General features: G+C 43.7%; 1 protein-coding gene across 1 annotated transcript in view; it reads left to right on the top strand.

Annotated features, from left to right (window-relative positions):
* Positions 1 to 17,050, top strand: part of BRINP1 (BMP/retinoic acid inducible neural specific 1) — a 146,879-nt gene that overhangs the window by 88,536 nt on the left and 41,293 nt on the right. Inside the window, exons 3-5 of the mRNA XM_006091086.3 lie at positions 2,778 to 2,968; positions 7,737 to 7,906; positions 10,615 to 10,720. Coding sequence (XP_006091148.1) covers positions 2,778 to 2,968; positions 7,737 to 7,906; positions 10,615 to 10,720 — 467 coding nt within the window. The remainder of the gene's footprint in view (positions 1 to 2,777; positions 2,969 to 7,736; positions 7,907 to 10,614; positions 10,721 to 17,050) is intronic.

The following is a 17,050-nucleotide window of genomic DNA, read 5'->3' as shown; positions in this document are numbered from 1 at the left end:
CTCAGCTTCCTTCCTAGTTTTCAAGGAAGCAACACAGAGGGCAGGCCCTGGCGTGGAGCTGTGCATATTGGGAAGACGATGGAGGCTGTTAAAAAAAGCCAAACGGGATTGAGTCGCGGGCTTGTGCTTTAGTGGTAGGTGGCAGATTCCTTTGGGCCAGTCCTGCTTCTACTGTGGTTTTCATATCTACCTTACAGTGTCTACATTGAAAGGGTGATTTATGAATCTGGATACCGGTTTCCTACTTTCAGCTCTTCCACTAACTGGTAGAGTCTGTGACTTTTGTCATGTTGCATAACCTCTCTGTGTGTTAGTTTTGAGGAATGTAGACATAGTCACATAAAAAAAAGTAACCCAGGATCATAAGTTATAATAAAAGTGATATAGTATTATAATGATAATATATCTAGTATATGTCTATGTAATAGTTTCTATACATATATATATACATCTATATATACATCTATCTATCTATCTATCTATCTATCTATCTATCTATATATATATGTAATTCCATAGCTAATGTATATAATTTAATAAATTTCAGGGATAAATTTCAGGGATAATCTGATGAGGAAAGAATATTTTCTTCAGAAATATCTGATGATTCTCATTAAAAATTAGAATTATAGAGAGAGAGATATATATAGAGAGAAGTGGCCATATTGTGTAACCTAATTGTGAGAGTAACATTCACTCCCCTTCCTGTTCTGTTCTTTGGAAGCAAGTTGCTAGTCCACTTGTGCCCACGCTCATTGAGAAGAGATTACATGGAGTGTGAACACCAGGGGCCTAGGGTCATTGGGATTCATGTCCAAGCCACCTACCACACCTCTCCACTAGCTCTCACATCCCCTACCTTTCCCCATATCTGGTCACCCCTCTTGCCCCATCTTGTCAACATCTTCACCCCTTCTTCCTGCATCTCCTGTCTTGTTCAGCCCTTCCCATATGCGTTATGTATCCCCCTCTCACTCACTGTGCTCCTGCCCTTTCCTCCACGTGCTTAGCTGTGTGTGTTTCCTTGTGTTAACAGCATTTCCGTTTGTCTCAGTCCCGTGGGAACTTCAAAACAATAGTTTAGGTGTGACCTCCTCTCTGGAGCACCCCCAGGAGACCTGAGACGCCTGTGTTCCTTCTTCTGAATTCTGTAGTCCTTGATTTGCAATAAATTGGAAATTTCTCTTCCCTGACAGACTGTGAACTTCTTCAGGCCATGGGACTGTGACATGCCCATCCACCTTTTGTAGACATGTTCCTTTGTGCCCTGCAAGGGTTCATTGAGTGCAGCGGATTGACTTAATAAGTACCCATGTCTACGATACTGAGCTCACTTCATTTAGAATTTGAACTATGCTATGAATTGTGGACAGAGATTCCTTAAGCAGACATAGACGGTAGCTCTGAGGCTTGGAAACCTATTCCGATGTGAAAGCTTTCTTCAGACCCAGTCTCCTCTGCGTCAGGGATCAGACGCCACCCCTGAATTACCTGGGCAGGCCTGTCAGGATTCCCACACTCTTCTGCCTCTTCTTGCTCCGTGCCTCGTCCTTCATTTGTCTCTCCCATCCTGTGGCAGGAGAGAGAGACCTTTTCATTAAACTCCGGTTCCCATCGTTTATCTATGCTGACCTGACACTCCTCTTGGCTGGTCTGTTTTTCTCAAGGGACCTAGAGCTTGTAACTCAGGCAGGTTGGAGAGCTGATTATTCCTGGGTAACTTCGTCTTTGGTAAGAATGGAGGTCATTACTAAAGCAAAGGGCACCTGAACCAAGGCCCCTTAAGTTCCTACTGGGATTCAGTGTGCATGCTCCTTGTCCATCATCCGGGAACCTTTAATGATTTCGGTGTCTGGAATTTGTGAGGGAATAATGCTATGAAGCAATGTTTCACACTGAATTAGTGCCTGGCAGTTTCCAGAGGCATTTTCACACCCTAAGCTTCATGGAACCTGTGCTTCACAGGAGAGAGATACTCTTAGTTGGATTTTATAGATGAGAAAGGTAGGTCCAGAGAAGTGGCATGCTCTGTTCAAGATCGCATCACAGTTTACAAGAGGAGGAGTGAGAGCCTGCAGAGTTGGACTCCCACGTTCAGCGTTCTCTGGTCTTGATCCATCTTATTATTAGTGAAGGGAAAGACCGAACCCCACCCCCCAGCCCCCAGGCTTCAGAACCCAGCTTAATTTCTCCCAGATTATAGTTGCTCAATGAATTCATGTTAAATTTTTTAATTAAATTGAGCTCTGTGCTTATTTGATTTTGTAAGTGTCTTAGAACAGGTCTCAGTTTGCTTGGTGCCGTAGATCTTGTCCATTGTTACATAGCCTGCCTCCCCCTGTGCCGCCCTTCTTCCCTTTCGTCCATTCATTTGTTGGTTTATTCATCCAGTTAGCATTCTCATGAGTCCTACCATGTAACATGCACCATGTACCTAGGACTTTCCCATTTCTGTGGTATCATTCACAGTCTAGTGAGAGAGATGGATAAGCATGGAGACAACAGTGATACGTTTATATCCCTGCTGCTCTGTAAGCTACGTGAGAATACGCCTGTGTCTCTCTGCTTCACCAAAGTCTCCCAGGAATGAGAAGTGTGTGCAATAAATATTTGTTGGCTGAAGAGGATTGAGAGCTCCGGCTCTAAGTATCACTTGACAAATATGAAGAACAATTGTAGTCACTCTCTCCCATAAGAGGGGTGTCTGGATGGTGGGTAGACTTTGGCTTGCGGTAGAGGTGGTAAGTTGCAGAGTCTCACTCATCTCTCCTGCCCAGGGAGTTTGCCCGTTGGAAGGTGAGGAACACAGCCATCGAGAGGAGAGACCTGGTCCGTCACCCACTGCCCCTCATGCCGGAGTTTCAGAGGAGCATCCGCCTGCTGGGCAGGAGGCCCACCACTCAGCAGTTCATCGACACCATCATCAAAAAGTACGGCACCCACCTCCTCATCTCTGCCACCTTGGGAGGTAGGTCAGCAGCCACGGGGCCAGAGCCTCATCATGACTTTGGGTCTGGGATGGAGGGGAGGGCGGGATGCCCTGGGATCAAAGCTGAACTGACATCTCTGCCATGGCCCATCTCTCCAAAGCGGATATCGCCACAGAAGCCAGGTGGCCTGGGTTCTCGTGGTCCTCTCAGAGCAGTTGATTCTGTTGTCTGGGGCCATCTACCTTGACAGTTGACTAACTTCTGTGGAAGCGTGGCTTCGCCTTGGAATTAGCTCAGTTTGTTGTTGGGAATGCTGAATTTGGTCATTGTATTCGTTCCTTTTGCGAGGTAGTCTGATCTGGGGAAATAATTAAAATGCAGGTGTTGTTTGGAGAATTGCCTTTGTTAATTTAAGTCTGCTTGAGGGACTGATAGTTTGAGGTTCGAATTTTACCAAGGGGGTATCATATCTTCTTGGAGTAGGTTACTAGGAAGGCTGATTAGCTCCACCCTGCTCAGCCTTGCCCATCCCTCCCAAGTCCAATCAGTCTTTAGGGGGTAAGGAGAAGAGGGGAGGATAAAAGGCAGCAAAGAAATGCAAAAAAGGGGGGACGGTAGAGACGACTGCAGTTAGATGCTCATGGGTCTTGGCTGCATGCATCATTTTATGTTATAAACTGACATCCCTCGGTCATCAGTTTTCTTCTGCCACAGTGACTGGGTCCACTGAAGTTTGAGAAAACCCTTTGGTGGTAAGTCACCATGCCACCTCCTCAGCGGTGCTGAGTGGCCTTTGGATAGGGCTTATGGCAGCTACACAAGATACTAGATGTCTTCTCCTTCAGAGGAGGGGTGAGCACCATGGGCCGCCGTGGTTCGTACACACGCAGGGAGGCAGTGGCTGTCAGGTGGACAGGAGCTGACCAGGTAGAGGGAAAGAAGGAAGCTTTCTAGGCTGAATAGGCAGTTGCATTTTGAGGAAGATCAGATTAGGAAGTTGATGATGTGAGGAACGTGGATTGGTTTGGCAAATTCATTCATTCTTACAGTAATAGCTACTAATATTGAGTACATACTCATACCACACATTGTATATTGTCTTTCATCCTTCAAAACTGCACGTTAAGTCAGATTATCTGCATTTTACAGATAAAGAGGCTAAGACTTAAAAGAGTCTGGCTAGTATGTGACAAAGCTAAGTTTCTTTTCTGTTTTTTTTTTTTCAAATTCAATATATTTAAACAAAAACAGAAAAGTTAACCCTTAGCTTTTAATTTAGGGCTTTCAGTCCACAAAGCCTGCACTAGTTTTTGACCCAACACCAGTCATGCATTGGTAATTCATCCACCAACCCACCCACTCCCCAAAACAGCCAAGCAGCATGGATTTGTTGCTTGTTGCTAGTCAGGGATCAGGTGAAGTCAGACTATGAATGTTAAATCATGGAGTATAAATTCTATTCTCTTGTAAAGTGAAAATCACTTCTACATTGAGTGTTGCATTAACCTGTAGCCCTTTTTTTAAAAACTTCTCCTACTTCCCATTTTACCTGAAAAATAAAATTGTTGCCACCAATTCAGGTCTTCCATTAGAGGCTGTGTTCTGTCTGAGTCTCTGGAAACCCCAAATGACAGACCTTTCTTTTGCGGTGAAATATATTTTTAATTTTCCAAGGCGAGGTGGTGAATTATTCACAGAGCCTGCTCCTCTCCTGTTTCCACAGCACAACATTTTAAAATATGCAAAGCTTTGGAGTGAGTTTTGGTGTTGGACAGCGGGCCCTAGATGTTCCCTCCACGTGGAGGAGTGGGCAGGGGGAAGGGAAAGATTGACTGTTGATTGAACACAAGGCACCAGGAATCCTGTGAGGTCCTTCTCACACCATCATTTTATTCATTCATTCATGGCAGAATATCTCTTAAGGGCCTCCTCATGCAGAGGGAGTAGAGGGAGGTGGTGGGCTCTGGGGTTTGATAGCCTGGGTTCCCATCCTGCCGCCTGCTCCTCACCAGGTCTGTGTCCCCTTGGCAAGTTACTCTTCCTGAATGCCGTGTCTTCCCCTTGTATGAATAGAGATAACTGTAATACTTCCTTCATTTAGATTGTGAGGATTAAATAAAATGATCCATCCGAAGTGCTCAGTGCAGTGTTTTGCACCTAACAAAGTGTTGCTATTGTTGTTGGGATAGTGATTGTTGATATTATACTTATCATTTAGTGGGTTAAGGAACCGCTCACTAGATGAATGGGAGACACTGAACAAATCATTTTTCTGTCCGGATGTGAGTTTTCCTGTCTAACTATAGGAGTTGTAGAAAATTTTATTCACTGTAATTTTTCCTAAGGAGAACTCTGTATCCGTTTAGGAGAAATGCTTTGATAAGCTGTTTGAGGTGTCAGGTGAGTTCCTAAGGGCAAACTCAGACAACAACTGCAGTCCGTAAACTGTCACACGTGGGACAAGGAAATGCATTTGTATGGCTCTGAGGGAGAGGAAGTGGAAGAAAGGGAGTGAGAAAGAAGATGCGAAGGCGGAAAAAAAAAAAAAAGACGGGGAGGGCGGTGGGAGGGCTGACAACTAAGACAAATCCATGGGATCCTCAATTTTTTGCTGAGATCTATTCAACTCCTAAAATGCTTGGCATGAGTGATTTTCTTATGGAGGGTGGTGAAGGGAAGCTTTGGGGGTGGAGGGTGACTCACAGGAATACCGGTTTCCCTTCGTTCCTCAAAAGATCACATTTTGGCCCAAAGGAAGCCCCCTGGAGCCTGGGTGTGTCTGTGTGATGTGCATGATAAGCTTGCAGCATGCATAGACAGGTGTGTGCACATGCCTACCTGCGCTTGGATATAAGTCAGCCCGTGTGTGGACCTCCCTGCACACTCAGTGCACACAGGCTCACTCATTGGACTTGTGCTTGTGGATGCAATGTTCACATATGGGTATATGTGAGCTTGCACATGCACATGTGTGTACATTGCATGAATGTTTTTTTATGTGCCAGGGTTCATGTTTTTGTACTTGTGTGTATGTTTGTGTGTCTACTCATTTCCCACCCTGCATTGTGGGATATCTCCCCTTGGCTAAGAGGAAGGCTGAGAATAAAGTCACAGGGGTTCTGCAGGGAAGGATGAGGGGTACCCAGAGGCTACTAGTAGAGTTCAGACCCCCACCCTCCATCTGGAAGTTGTAGCCCCTATTGACTGAGAAGGCCAGGTGCTCAGCTCCCACCTCAGCCTCTCCCCCACACCACCACACCCCCCAGAGTGGCTGAGTCCACTTTTTTCCCCTCGACAAGTCTGGCTGCAGAGAGAGAGGCAGGGCTCCCCGCGGACAGATGCCTAGGAAAGGCCTCTGTGAGGTGAAGAGGCAATTTGCAGGAATGCCCTAATGGGAAAGCAACTCTAAACAGAACATTCTCTTAATAAACAAGAAATTAAGTCTTAATAATGTAGCGAGAAGCCCATTAACCCCTCCTGATCTAAAGTTTGCTGCTGCCAGTCCTCAGTCCAGAGGGACCCGGCTGATTTCACCTCCTCTCTCACAGGCCCTTAGAGCCTGAGCTGACCCTTGGAAGACTTATTTCCTCTGCCGCTTGCCTCTACCTTCTAACGTATTCGTTTAATTTAATCATTTACCTTTCCACCCATCTATCTCTTCATCTACTCAGTCAATCATCTATCCACCCATCCATCCATCTACCCATCCATTTATCCTTCAGATGATAATGGAGCATCGGCTCTTCTTCTGACCAGGAGAAGCATTGAGTCTTTGTTCCCCCAGGCCGCCACCCACCACCCACCACCCTGAACTCTAAGTCTGATTGCGTCTAAAGTCATTTTTAAGCCAAACCTCTTCAGGCCGCTATGCTGTTCAAAGGATGCAAGATCATGTCCTCTTTGATAACCAGTGAGGGCTTCATGGGAAACTGCAGACAGGAGTGTCTTATTCTGAACTTAACTCAAGTGGAGGCATGGGAAACCCAGAGAGGAATTTTGGTGTTGGTGAACCTTCTTACTGGGATATAACCTCTTCTCCATTGCACCCTGAGAAATACAGTGCCTGGTATATGTAGGTAGTTAAGGAAAAAAAAGATTAATTATTTACTACTATCTACTATATGCTGAGTACTGGGCTTTGTACAAGGGATAAAGAAGTGGCTAATATAGACAGTGTCTGACTTCACAGAGCTCACAGTTTAGATTTTTTCTGTAACAAGCACATTTTTTTCTATCTCTTTCTCTCAACTATATCTATCTATCTATTTGTCTATCTACCATCTATCTATCTCTATGGCTTTCCACTATTCCATCCATCCATCCATCTGTCCATCTAGGAAGGGGTAGCAGAAAGAGAAGGAGAGAAAGGGAAGGAGGGAAGAGGTGAGGGGAGAGATGAGAAAAGGAAAAGGAAAAGGAGGAACTGGATGATGAGGAGGAAACAGAAGGAGGAGAAAGGAATGGGAAGGGGCCATCTATGGCAAATTCATCAATTTACAGAAGAGACTGAACCTCAGAGAGAGGAGGTGAGTCGTGAGATGCTGCTGGTGAGAAATACAAAGTGGATTAGTAGGAGTTGGACTTGATGACTAAGAACTTTTCTGTGATCTTTGTCTCAGTGGGGCTTAGTGCTCAAAGCACCTGCGGTCTATTTCTCTTTCATTGTGCTCTGATTTTCATTGGCAGAAGGAAATTTGGGCGAAATCAGTGGGAGGCTTGAGGGTCTTTTCAGCCTCCACGGTCTGGAGCTGTCCCTCCCACCCTGAGGCTAGAAGGGCTGCCTGAGCTTCTTTCCTTTCTGTGCAGGGGAGGAGGCCTTGACCATGTACATGGACAAAAGTCGCCTCGACAGGAAGTCAGGGAATGCCACTCAAAGTGTTGAAGCTCTGCACCAGCTTGCATCGTCCTACTTTGTGGACCGTGACGGCACCATGAGGAGGCTCCATGAGATCCAGATATCAACTGGAGCAATCAAGGTACAGCCTGAGGGTGGGCTGGGTGGCAGGTTCCGAAGACAACAGCACTGCAGCCCAGTGTTCTGAGAGTTGATGGGCAGATACAATCCCTGGCTTCACCCCCATGGACCTTAACAGTACCCCCTGACTGATGTGGTCAAGTGCATGGGCATTGTCATTGGGATGACCATCAGTACTGATTCACTAGGGCAGCCCCGGCTATGGCCATAGCATAATTAGCAACAATCTTGTCATTCACTCTCAAAGTTCTCCTGTATGGATGATTTCCAGGCTCTGTCCTAAGAGAGGAAACTTAGGCAACAATGGGTAGATGATTTTCTGAAGGTCACAGAGCTACTGAATTACAGTAATTTCTTTAACATTTGCTCAGGGGTTCATGGATAGAGAGTACCTTAACAGGGACTAGAACTCTAGTCTCTAGACCAGGGGTCAGTGACTATTTTCTGTAAAGGGCCATATAATAAATATTGAAAGCTTTGTGGGTCATATAGTCTCTGTTGCTACAACTCAATTCTGCTGCTATTACACAAAAATTATCCATAGACAATATGTGAACAAATGGGTGTGGCTGCTTGCCAATAAAACTTTATTTATAAAGACAGGCAGTCTGTCAGGCTTAGCTACATGATGCGTTAGCCAATAGAACTTTCCAAGATGATGGAAATGCCCTGTGTCTGGTCTGGCCAAGACAATAGCCACCAGTCATCAGGGGTCAGGGAGCCCTTGAAATGTGGCTTCGGAGAAACTAAATGTATACATTTATTTCATTTTAATTAATTTTAATAGCCACACTAAATAGAGCAGCTGTAGACTTTTAATTCAGTGCCTTACTGCACGGGAACTTAAAAAAAAACAGATTCCATTTTCAGTGCAATAAATTCAGGGGTTTTCTTTATAAAGAGAATAAGGGAGGAGGACCTTTTTGATATAATTAATCAATTCTGAGAGTTTCAGTGCAGATTTTTTGCCTCTCAATTTTTTAAAACCAGATTATACCTGCCTTGTGCTTCTCAGTCTTCAGTCTATTTTTTCCCCTGAATAAAATGCAGACCTAGTCTGATATTAAGACTTCCTACGATGTCCCTAGGAAAATGTGTGTGTGTGTGTGTGTGTGTGTGTGTGTGTGTGTGTGTGTGTGTGATGGGGGCGGGGGGGGGGGGGACAGTGTACAGGAGACCCGGGCAGAAGAGTCAGAAATTGTGGCAGGCAAGAGAAAAATGTGGCGGGAGAGAGTTACTGAAGAGGGGGAGGTAGGAAGGAGAGAAATAAATCAGTTCAACAAACAAAGAGCCAGTTATCCGCGAATCTCCTGTACTAGGGGATTATGTGGTTGGGGAACTTGGCACAGAGAAGCGGATCTTGATGAAGCCGTCAGAGTCAGAGTGAAGCAAAGGCCTGGTTTTTATTATCATCAAATGGTTCTCTCCCCACTGGAAGGGGCCGGATTGAGAGATCGAAGCGCTGTCACCGGCTAATCCTCCTCTGTGCATCCAGGAAGTGCAGCCGGAGCGCTTTCTCAGAGAAATTTCAGCCCACTCACCGAGCCCTTCCCACAGGAGCCCTGTCTTCCCCACTCACCTGGGGCCTTGACTTTCCCTGACATTTCTTGACACTCCCTGGAGACCCGGCCGGCTGTAAGACACATGGCTGACCAACCTGGTGGGGAAGTTTTCCCCAGGGTTTCCTTTCCCTGGGCATCTCTAGCAAAATGAATTGGTAGTTTTGATTCTCAAACAACTAGGTTCTAATAACTACATTATCATTCTGCTCAAAAAAAAAAAAGAATGCATGATTTGTCAAAACCCCAAAGCGAATGGTCCTGCATTTATTTATTGATTCCTAAGAGCTAGACACTTCAAAAATATGATCCCTTCACCTACTGAGGTGAGTGAGAGTATTAGTGACATTTTGTAGATGGGGACGCCGAGGCCTAGGAAAGAAAGTTCCAGATCCAAGGCCCCACAGCTGGCAGTGTTAAATGATGGGAGGTGAAGGCTAAAGGGCTGACAGAGCCTCTTTTTTCCCACTAAACTGTTCCTATTCCACAGTTATCTTTCTGAATAGCTGCCCCCTCTCCACCACCCCCCCCCCCCGGTCCACCACCTCAGTTATTCTAGGACAGTGTTTTGGAAATGCACCAGCAAAGCATCAGATGTTTTGTGTTGCTGTGGTGTCGATGGCGCTCCTTGCTGAGTTTATTTTTAAATGGGGACAATTTGATTGTTCTCACCTGATAATAATGCATATGCGTGTATCACAATTTCTAGAGACTTTGGCAGTAAGATGCCCATTTTTGAACATATGCCCTATTATCAGGCACTTAAATCCATCACATCTAATCTCGCCACCTTCCAGGTTAGAGAAGTGAAGTCATAAGTGGACCAACCAGGATCTAACACTGGTGCTCCTGATTCTAAAGGCCGTGCTTTTGAAATGTACCGCTTTCACTTACTAGTTCCTATATTACTTAAAGCAACTCTGTGGAGTACCATGGACAGAGCCTGTGCCTTCTGCCTCCTGCCTGACTGGCCTGCCTTCTTGTCCTCCACTTGGTGACAGCAGGCATGGCCCTTGGCACAGGCAAGGGGCTCAGGAGGCAGCCGTGGGCTTGGGGCTAAGGACTTTCTCTGCCGGCTCTGCTCTGCTGGGGTCTGACTTTGCATAAAGGGTGTATGTCTCACATCTGTCCCCCTTGATGTCCACTCCAGGTCACAGAGACACGCACTGGGCCCCTGGGCTGTAACAGCTACGACAATCTGGACTCTGTGAGTTCTGTCCTTCTGCAAAGCACCGAGAGCAAACTTCACCTTCAAGGTAGGTGCCGGTGGCAGTGGTGGGACCAGAGGGTGGAGAGGCAGCCTGGTGGGGAGGCAGCCTGGGGAAGGCAGGCTGTGCTGGGAGAGTGAAGAAGATGAAAGACAGAAAAACAATAAAAACTGAGAAATTCATGATGTAAAGTCCTTTAAAAATTTAACATGGACAGGACATGAAACTCATGGTTATTCATTAGTTTTTAGATACCAAGTATGGAAATGTGAGCTTTATCTGATTATTTTGATGAAAACGTCTAAATGGTGTTATTGATAGATGCTCTAGATCTAATATATATTAAACTTTCCTATCATATCGGCTGGATTTCATACATTATGGTGTTTGATTTTCAATGTATTTTGGCAGGTGTTATTTGAATTCTAAGAGCTATAGGAGAGTTTGAGGAGTTTTTGGTTCTATGTAATTTTTTTCCTTGTTTGTTCATCATTGGCGGTCTTCAGTATATTCCTACACACGTGTTTGTGCATGTGTATGTGCTTGTAGCAGAGCTGACAAATGCGAACACTCAACACTGCATGGGGTATAGAGACAGCTCTTTGGCATTGTAGTGAGAATGGAAAAATCCTAAGGATTAGTTTGTTGCTATATTTAAATATTTGTATTCATTTCATATATATTATATATCAGGTCCTGTTAGATGCTCCATATATACTCATGACTTTATAATAATATAACCTTTAAAATAGTAATTTTACCCTTATTAATTCATCATAAAGTGTAGAGGAGATTGTAGGGGAAACTGACAAGGCTTTAAGTACAGATGGTTCTGTTTTAAAAGCATAATTTATAATAACAGAGAAACAACATAAAAATCTCAATTGTTCACATGAGGAGACTGAGTTACTGTAGCATTCATACAACATTTGGCAGGTGCTAAAACATTGTTTATAAGGAATTTCCAAGTGTATGTGACAATGATTGGATATAATGTTAATTTAAAAATGGATGGTTTCCAATTGGATGTATGGCATGACAATGTAAAAGAATAAGAAAAAAACACACAATATTGTAATATTGTAAGGAAATACTCTGAAATGTTAAAAGAGGTTACCTCTGGATGATTATGTTATATATTATCTATTCTGGGCTTCCAGCTCCTTTTCTAACTTTTCTAATGTGATCATGTTTTAACTTTATAGTCAGGAAAAGAAGTGACATGCTTTAACTTTGAGCAGACTCAAAATGTGACCTTCTAGTAAGGTGATTCTGAATGTCAGTGGGAGGAAAGTTGGGTTGAGATTGGCAGTTGAGCTAAGCAGGGCTTGATATGACTTTTATATTCTGGTTCCTTGGCAACTCTTTGATGCATGCTCTTGTTAGAGAAGATGGTTGGAAAATGGTTCAGGGAGGGCTTGAAAGTGTCACTGAGGTGCAATGAATGAAAATTCTCAGAGAAATTCAGGCCAAGAAAGTGGTTTAGTGTTAGAACAAAACATATTCTCAAATCATGAAGAATAACCCTACTTCCTTTAATAAAGAGTAGACAGCTGGGTTTGGTAATGCCTAATAAGAAGGTCAGAACTCACTTAGGTGTGCCAGCGATGTCAGTTCCTGTGATAGCTACAGCGACCTTGAATTGCCAGCAGGGTTTGAACCCAGGAAATTTAGGTTCAGTCTGCATTATTCACCCTGCTGTGCACATTAGAGGTGGAGAGACCTATGAGTTAGCATTGGGATAAATTTAGGAGGTATTCACAGGATGTTACTAGGAAGTTATTAGATCATATGGACATTTAAAGGCTGATTTACCATAAATCTAATGAAGCTTAAAGTCCAGGGTTCCCTCACCTTCTAAATCCTCATCTTTTCTCATTCTAAATATTCACTTTCATATCTAATTTTGAATTACTTTTCTCTATAAGTCTCAGTCCCCCAAAACCCAGGTCTGCCATTGGTTACATTATTAGAAGTATGTTATCCACACAAAAAGGAGGTGATAGCTTTGTCCTATTCTCGATTGATCAGAACACACCTGAAGCATTGGATTCAAGTCTGCACGTCACACTTCAAGGGGGATACTAAGGAACCACAGTGTGCCTGAAGGAGGGTGTCTTAGATAAATAGCTGAAGAAGGTTGACTGTGAACAAAACGTCTTGTCTGCAGATACCTAAAGGATTGTCTTGCAGAAAAGATAGTCAAATTCATTAACATGGATAAAATGGGCTAAGCCTAGTCTATTGACCGGAAACTCCAAGGACCCCAGCTTTTAACTGAGATAAAATAGATCTCAGTTTAAACTCAGTTTAAACTAGATCTTCTAATGCACATTCATGCCGAACCTAGAGTGGCCTGCTCAAGTGTGTGATGGCTCCGAGTTATAAGTAAATGACATTTGGTAGGAACGTTATAGAGATTATTTGATCATCGTTCCATTGGGTTGATGACTGAAGTGAGTGGTCTTTAAGGCCTTCTCAATACTGACTCTAGGGTTCTATGAAGACTTTTCTTGAAACTGGCTATGTGCCAAATTTAATGTTAGACCATGGGCATCTGAGAACAAATCAGGTCATTTCAATTCACTGTATACAGGGTGGAGGGAAAGTAAGTTTAAAGTTGTGAGCATGTGAAACAGTTTATTCTTGCACTATTTATTAATTTTCGTATTATTTTTCATACCAATAACTATACAACTACTTTTGCCCTACCCTGCATATATATATATATATATATATATATATATATTTTTTAAAGAACCATATTGGCATTGAGCTAGGCACAAGGATACAGTAATGAAACACAGTTTCTACCCCAAGGAAATATATGCTCCATCAGAAAAAATGGACTTAAACAGTAATAGGCATCATGCATTCTAGTGGGGGAAGATATGAGTGTTTTATAGTAGCAGTTTGTATGGGGACTTAACTTACTAGGGAGTCAGGGAAGTTTTCTTGCTAAAAGAGATGCATAGGATGAGACCTGGGGGAGGAGAGGAGGACAGGGTCGTGGGTATGGAGCAGAGGGAGGAGTCTTTATGAAGGGCATTCGAGGAACTGAAAAAGTCCTAGAGATGAAAGCTGAGACACCAGTGATGAGAAAGACAAAGGAATCCTTCAAACCCTGGAAGGCCTCAGCAGCACATGAGTGAGTTGAACAGTATTGAGAGCACCGGGCACCATGGAAGGGTTTTTACAGGGGAAACAGCATGAGAGATTCGTGTTTTGGAAATCCACTCTGGCTCTTGAGTAATCTGTTAATTAGAGAAGGGCGGGTTACAGGTTGGTGACTGGTTAGAGGCCAGTGCAGTACTTGGAATGAGAGGTCACACATTTAGATATGAAGGGAGCAGTCGGGGTGGAGGAAAAGAGACCAATTTTAGAGTTACTTAGAAGGCATCATGACCAGGATTCAGCAAAAAGACTGTGAGGAATTTAGATAATTGAGGGAATGGAGTGTGGGGATAAGAGAGAAAGGATGGACAGGAAAATACATATGATTCAAGGTGATGTATAATAGAGATAATAAAAGTAATGCATACTATTATGGAGACCCAGAAAGGGGAGTAATTCATTCTGTCTGTCTAAATAGAGGAATCATAGGGAAAAAGTGGTATCTGAGGGAGAATAATCTTCTGGCGCTGGAAGGTGAAAGGAAAAAGCTTCTTAAATATCAGACAGAAGACTACCATCCCAGGACTCTTCAGTAGTCTGATACTTACTCGGCTGAGTATTAAAAGCACTAGGTGGAAGAGAAAGGTTGATAGATCGGACTACATTGAAATTAAGAATTTCTGTTCATCCGAAGCTGCTATTCATAGAATGAAAATGCAAGCTACTGAGTGGAAGGAAATGTCTGTGATATATGTGTCTGACAGAGAACTCCTGTGCAAAACATATAAATAACTCCTAAAACCAATAAGAAAAAGACAGACAATCCAGCAAGACAAGAAAATGAGTAAAAGATATGAACAGGCACTTCACAAACAAGAATATCAAAGTGGCAAGTAAACATTCGAGAAGGTAATTAACTTTCCTAGTCCTCAGAAAATGTGCATTAACACCACAATTAAATGTCATAACCCAGCAGTCAGTCGGGCTCAAATGAAGAAATATGACAATACCAAGGAGCGACAGTGCGGAGCCTGGGAACTTACATGCATTGCCGGGGGGCGGGGGCGGGGTGATAGTGATAGTGAGTACAACAACTTTGGAGAACTCTTCTGTGGTATTTACTAAAAACTCAGCATGTCCTCACCATCTGACCCAGCAGTTACAACTCCTAGGAATATGCCCTGTGTATTCAGCTCTTCCTATGAGAGGTACTGTGCTCATTTAGTTTTAGTACATTTATATTTATTTTAATTTAGACTTATTTCTATTATATAATTGTATTTATTACTTTTTGTGTGTGTTAATTCTCCCCCGAGAATATTTTCCAATGATTTTTAGAGAGAGTGGGACATAGCTGGGGGAGAGACACACAGAGAGAAACATCCACATAAGGGAGACACATCTATTGGTTGCCTCCTGTACATGCCCCACCTGAGCCTGGGAATCGAACCTGTACCCCAGGTACCTGTCCTTGACCAGGAATTGAACCCTCGGCCCTTTGGTGCACGGGCCAAAGCTCTAACCACTGAGTGACAATGGCCAGGGCTGTATGAATTACGTTTTTAATCCTCACAGCTTTGCTACAAGGAAGGCACGAATGACATCCCCATTTTGTCAGTGAGGAAACGGAGCTGAGAGAGGTGACTGAGCCAGAATTGTAAGCCTGGCAGCCTGACTCCAAAGCTTCTCCTTTTCAGAAGGGTGTTGCTCTCAGTTTCTCTCCTAATCCCTCCAAGTGGGGCTGGAAGGGGAGATCCTGCAGAGGTTTATTTTAGTGGATAGAGATGACAATGAATGACGATTTCCTTGTGGTGTTTCATAACATGCCCACAAAACAGGGCAAAGGTGAGGGAGATAGGGAGGAAAAAGAAAGAAGGGGATTAGAGAAGAAAACTAGAAATGAGGAAAAAAGGATCATAGAAATGGTCAGAAGCTATGTCCTCAAAGAAGCAACAGCTTCGAGTAGTAATAATGTTAATGGCATACGAACTTCTTATTTGTATACTTATCTCTTCAAGAAGCCCATTGAGCGTTTTCCTGACATTGTCATGTAATTGAGTCTGGTGTCCATCTGTGGGGCATAGAGAACGCAGAGCTCTGCCTCAGTAGCTCACTGATGTGGAAAGGGATGCAGAGAGAATATTTTGCTGAAAGCGAGGGATGATCGGGAAATTTTTTCATTCTTATATTCACTCTTATATTTAGCAGGATTTATTGAACTTTGCCTATGCATCAGGTACTGCTTTAAGAGCTGGCTATGCAGCAGTGAATAAGCTAAGTCTCAATGATTTGGGGGCTTATAGTTAGTATGTGGGGGGAGCAGGCAGTAAACAAGTAAACAAAGAAATGTATTTCTTTACAATCTGAGCTAGTGAGGGAATAGGTCATGTAGAAATTTGTAGACAATGGAAAGGTTTTTAGGTATTGCTCAGGATGGAATGAGAAGCCATTGCAAATGCAGACAGTGGAGTAACGGGACCTGACTTACATTTTTAAATGAATCACTGTGACTGTTGATGAGGAGCCTGTGGTCGGCAAACTGCGGTTCGCGAGCCACATGTGGCTCTTTGGCCCCTTGAGTGTGGCTCTTCCTAAGCCTTAAGAGTACCCTAATTAAGTTAATAACAATGTACCTACCTATATAGTTTAAGTTGAAAAAATTTGGCTCTCAAAAGAAATTTCAGTCATTGTACTGTTGATATTTGGCTCTGTTGACTAATGAGTTTGCCGACCACTGTCTATCCGATAGACTATTGAGGGAGAGAACACATACAAGGAACCCAGTTAGGAGGGTGTTGTGTTTATTAAGGTGAGAGAAATGGTGGGCTGAACCATGGTAGTGGTAATGAGGGTCGTGAGAAGTGATGGAATTATGATATATTTTGTAAGTAGCGCTGACATTATTCAGTGATGGGCTGAGACACTTGTGAGAAAAAGAGAGGCTCAGAAGATGGTCCCCAAGTTTTGCCTGAGTAAATGCAATGATGGAGTTGCCTTAAGGGACTTCTGTCCTCTCTTCTATCAAGTTCAGTTCATCTTTCAATGCCCAGCACAGAGGTCCCTCCCTGTCAGGCATCCTTCCTTCTGCACCCTGCCTTCGTTCAGCTCCTCCCCGCCCTCATTTCTCCCTTCCACCAGCCCCCTGCAGTGATTGCCAAGCCAGCCTCCTGGATTCTGATCACTCTTGCTTTCCATCCCTGTAACACATGCAAACATGGTCTTCTTAAAGTGAAATCCAATACAGTTACTCGCCTGCTTAAAACC

This window comes from Myotis lucifugus, unplaced genomic scaffold, assembly GCF_000147115.1.
Source record: "Myotis lucifugus unplaced genomic scaffold, Myoluc2.0 scaffold_87, whole genome shotgun sequence".
Classification (NCBI taxonomy): domain Eukaryota; kingdom Metazoa; phylum Chordata; class Mammalia; order Chiroptera; family Vespertilionidae; genus Myotis; species Myotis lucifugus.
Note: the sequence above shows the minus strand (reverse complement) of the source record. Positions and strands in the feature narration are given on the sequence as shown.